Source organism: Salvelinus namaycush, chromosome 40 (genome assembly GCF_016432855.1).
Source record: "Salvelinus namaycush isolate Seneca chromosome 40, SaNama_1.0, whole genome shotgun sequence".
Lineage (NCBI taxonomy): Eukaryota > Metazoa > Chordata > Actinopteri > Salmoniformes > Salmonidae > Salvelinus > Salvelinus namaycush.
Window position 1 is genome coordinate 14,685,480 of NC_052346.1, and position 5,000 is coordinate 14,690,479.

At 50.6% G+C, this 5,000-nt stretch overlaps 1 protein-coding gene across 1 annotated transcript in view; it reads right to left on the bottom strand.

The window, feature by feature from the left end:
* The window catches only part of LOC120033616 (paralemmin-1-like), a 19,477-nt gene that overhangs the window by 4,874 nt on the left and 9,603 nt on the right, over positions 1-5,000 (bottom strand). Inside the window, exon 3 of the mRNA XM_038980047.1 lies at positions 3,648-3,728. Within this exon, the coding sequence (XP_038835975.1) occupies positions 3,648-3,728 (81 nt within the window). The remainder of the gene's footprint in view (positions 1-3,647; positions 3,729-5,000) is intronic.

Genomic DNA, 5,000 nt, shown 5'->3' on the forward strand with positions numbered 1-5,000 from the left:
CATTCTTCTGTCAGCTAGACCAGCTCCAGGAAAAGGAGTATGCCTTTTCTCCCCATCATTCTTCTGTCAGCTAGACCAGCTCCAGGAAAAAGGAGTAGTCCTTCTCTCCCCAGCATTCTTCTGTCAACTAGACCAGCTCCAGGAAAAGGAGTATACCTTTTCTCCCCATCATTCTTCTGTCAGCTAGACCAGCTCCAGGGAAAAGGAGTAGGCCTTTTCTCCCCATCATTCTTCTGTCAGCTAGACCAGCTCCAGGAAAAAAGAGTAGGCCTTCTCTCCTCAGCATTCTCCTGTCAGCTAGACCAGCTCCAGGGAAAAGGAGTAGTCCTTCTCTCCCCATCATTCTTCTGTCAGCTAGACCAGCTCCAGGAAAAAGGAGCCTCCCCAGCATTCTCCTGTCAGCTAGACCAGCTCCAGGAAAAAGGAGTAGGCCTTCTCTCCCCAGCATTCTCCTGTCAGCTAGACCAGCTCCAGGAAAAAGAAGTAGTCCTTCTCTCCCAGCATTCTTCTGTCAGCTAGACCAGCTCCAGGAAAAGGAGTATGCCTTTTCTCCCCATCATTCTTCTGTCAGCTAGACCAGCTCCCGGAAAAAGGAGTAGTCCTTCTCTCCCCAGCATTCTTCTGTCAGCTAGACCAGCTCCAGGAAAAGGAGTAGTCCTTCTCTCCCCAGCATTCTTCTGTCAGCTAGACCAGCTCCAGGAAAAAGGAGTAGGCCTTTTCTCCCCAGCATTCTTCTGTCAGCTAGACCAGCTCCAGGAAAAAGGAGTAGGCCTTTTCTCCCCATCATTCTCCTGTCAGCTAGACCAGCTCCAGGAAAAAGGAGTAGTCTTTCTCTCCCCAGCATTCTCCTGTCAGCTAGACCAGCTCCAGGAAAAAGGAGTAGGCCTTCTCTCCCCAGCATTCTCCTGTCAGCTAGACCAGCTCCAGGAAAAGGAGTATGCCTTTTCTCCCCATCATTCTTCTGTCAGCTAGACCAGCTCCAGGAAAAAGGAGTAGTCCTTCTCTCCCCAGCATTCTTCTGTCAGCTAGACCAGCTCCAGGAAAAATGAGTAGTCCTTCTCTCCCCAGCATTCTTCTGTCAGCTAGACCAGCTCCAGGAAAAGGAGTAGGCATTTTCTCCCCATCATTCTTCTGTCAGCTAGACCAGCTCCAGGAAAAAAGAGTAGGCCTTCTCTCCTCAGCATTCTCCTGTCAGCTAGACCAGCTCCAGGGAAAAGGAGTAGTCCTTCTCTCCCCATCATTCTTCTGTCAGCTAGACCAGCTCCAGGAAAAAGGAGCCTCCCCAGCATTCTCCTGTCAGCTAGACCAGCTCCAGGAAAAAGGAGTAGGCCTTCTCTCCCCAGCATTCTCCTGTCAGCTAGACCAGCTCCAGGAAAAAGAAGTAGTCCTTCTCTCCCAGCATTCTTCTGTCAGCTAGACCAGCTCCAGGAAAAGGAGTATGCCTTTTCTCCCCATCATTCTTCTGTCAGCTAGACCAGCTCCCGGAAAAAGGAGTAGTCCTTCTCTCCCCAGCATTCTTCTGTCAGCTAGACCAGCTCCAGGAAAAGGAGTAGTCCTTCTCTCCCCAGCATTCTTCTGTCAGCTAGACCAGCTCCAGGAAAAAGGAGTAGGCCTTTTCTCCCCAGCATTCTTCTGTCAGCTAGACCAGCTCCAGGAAAAAGGAGTAGGCCTTTTCTCCCCATCATTCTCCTGTCAGCTAGACCAGCTCCAGGAAAAAGGAGTAGTCTTTCTCTCCCCAGCATTCTCCTGTCAGCTAGACCAGCTCCAGGAAAAAGGAGTAGGCCTTCTCTCCCCAGCATTCTCCTGTCAGCTAGACCAGCTCCAGGAAAAAGGAGTAGTCCTTCTCTCCCCAGCATTCTTCTGTCAGCTAGACCAGCTCCAGGAAAAGGAGTATGCCTTTTCTCCCCATCATTCTTCTGTCAGCTAGACCAGCTCCAGGAAAAAGGAGTAGTCCTTCTCTCCCCAGCATTCTTCTGTCAGCTAGACCAGCTCCAGGAAAAAGGAGTAGTCCTTCTCTCCCCAGCATTCTTCTGTCAGCTAGACCAGCTCCAGGAAAAGGAGTAGTCCTTCTCTCCCCAGCATTCTTCTGTCAGCTAGACCAGCTCCAGGAAAAAGGAGTAGTCCTTCTCTCCCCAGCATTCTCCTGTCAGCTTTATGTGCATTCCAACCATATGATGAAGATGAATTTACAAACAACACTCCCCTTTTCCTCATCCATCCATCCACCCCTCTCTCTCTCTCTTTCTTGCTCTCTACTTCACTGTCTCTCATCCATCCACTCCTCTCTCTCTCTCTCTCTCTCTCTACTTCATTGTCTCTCATCCATCACCCTCCCTTTCTATCTCTCTCTCTCTCCATTAAGCAAATATGTATATACATTTTCCCATAATGCTGCATGACACTTCTCCCTCTCTCTTCCATATTTCTCTCTCTCCCTCCATTTTACATTTATATTTGAGTCATTTAGCAGACTCTCATCCAGAGCGACTTATAGTTGGTGCATTCATCTTAAGATAGCTAGGTGGGACAACCACACATCAGACATAGTAAGTACATTTTTCCTCAGTAAAGTAGCCATCAGCAAAGTGTCTCCCCTTCCCCCCACCGCCATAATTGGATATAATTGGATATACACACCCCTCCCAGCTCAGCACGCTGTTCATTGTTCTGGTGTAAAAACTACTTACACTACTGACAATGGAAGGAACACAAACACACACACACACACACACACACTCACACACACACACACACACACACACACACACACACACACACACACACACACACACACACACACACACACACACACACACACACACACCTTAAACTACTCTCAAACTTTTACTTCTCTACCATACGTGTGCACGTCTCCATGGTTACATCACAAAATCTTCAGGCTGCATTACATCATCACATATGACACCTAATTAGAGAAACAGCCGCTGTAGAACTCATTGTGTGTGTGTGTGTGTGTGTGTGTGTGTGTGTGTGTGTGTGTGTGTGTGTGTGTGTGTGTGTGTGTGTGTGTGTGTGTGTGTGTGTGTGTGTGTGTGTGTGTGTGTGTGTGTGTGTGTGTGTGTGCGTGACGGTGTGTGTGTGTGACGGTGTGTGTACGTGTGTGTGTCTAGAGACAATCCATAGAAGGTTGGTCAGAGGAAACAGATTTGTGTCCCACTCCCTCTGAGCAGGAAACCATTCTCACACACATACTGTACCCCGTTTTAGCCACACACGGAGAAGAAAGGAATGGGAGCACACAAGGTCATTGGTGGTGTTCTAATACACACTACTTTATCAGAGGCTGGTGCTTCAGTCAGTGTGTGAAGGGTTATCAAATGGCTATTTTAGCTTTGGTCAAGTCAGCTAGAGGGGAGATAACAGGGAGGTTATGTAGTGTGCATCGAAGCAGGCTTTATCTCCTAGCTTGTGTTAACAGTCTGTGACAGCCGAGTGTGTTTCTATCTGGTACTAAACAGAGACACAAAGGCCTGTGTGTGTGTGTGTGTGTGTGTGTGTGTGTGTGTGTGTGTGTGTGTGTGCATGTGTGCGTGTTTGTGTGTGCGTGTGTGTGTGTGCGTGCGTGCGTGCGTGCGTGCGTGCGTGCGTGCGTGCGTGCGTGCGTGCGTGCGTGCGTGTGTGTGTACCTTTAGGTGTTGAAGCTGTCTTCTGTCATCTTCCAGCTGTCTCCTCTTGTTCTCGATCTCTGTCTGCCTCTTCCTCTTCTCCTGTAAATACACAACACACACACACACACACACACACACACACACACACACACACACACACACACACACACACACACACACACACACACACACACACACACACACACACACACACACACACAGTAAGTGGCCATGTTAAACATTTTAACCAATGTGATGTGTGCTGTGTCTGCATGTTCATGCCGGATATGAGTCCATTACTGCTTCTAGCATTAGCCTAATGCTTCTGGATGTTCAGCTACAGACATTCATCTACAGGCTCTATGTGGTTAGGAGGTCTGGAGGGATAGGAGGTCTGGAGGGATAGGGGGTCTGGAGGGATCGGGGGTCTGGAGGGATAGGAGGGCTGGATGGATAGGAGGTCTGGATGGATAGGAGGTCTGGAGGGATAGGAGGTCTAGAGGGATAGGAGGTCTGGAGGATAGGAGGTCTGGATGGATAGGAGGTCTGGAGGGATAGGGGGTCTGGAGGGATAGGAGGTCTGGATGGATAGGAGGTCTGGAGGGATAGGGGGTCTGGAGGGATAGGGGGTCTGGAGGGATAGGAGGTCTGGATGGATAGGAGGTCTGGATGGATAGGAGGTCTGGAGGGATAGGAGGTCTGGAGGTATAGGAGGTCTGGAGGGTTAGGAGGTCTGGAGGGATAGGAGGTCTGGAGGGTTAGGAGGTCTGGAGGGATAGGAGGTCTGGAGGGATAGGAGGTCTGGGGGGATAGGAGGTCTGGAGGGATAGGAGGTCTAGAGGGATAGGATGTTCTGGAGGGATAGGAGGTCTGGAGGGATAGGAGGTTTGGGGGGATAGGAGGTCTGGAGGGATAGGAGGTCTGGAGGGATAGGATGTTCTGGAGGGATAGGAGGTCTGGAGGGATAGGAGGTCTGGAGGGTTAGGAGGTCTGGAGGGATAGGAGGTCTGGAGGGATAGGAGGTCTGGAGGGATAGGAGGTCTGGGGGATAGGAGGTCTGGAGGGATAGGATGTTCTGGAGGTCTGGAGGGATAGGAGGTCTGGAGGGATAGGAGGTCTGGAGGGATAGGAGGTCTGGGGGGATAGGAGGTCTGGAGGCATAGGAGGTCTGGAGGGATAGGATGTTCTGGAGGGATAGGAGGTCTGGAGGGATAGGAGGTTTGGAGGGGTAGGAGGTCTGGAGGGATAGGAGGTCTGGAGGGATAGGGGGTCTGGAGGGATAGGAGGTCTGGAGGGATAGGTCTGGAGGGATAGGAGGTTTGGAGGGATAGGAGGTCTGGAGGGATAGGAGGTCTGGAGGGATAGGATGTT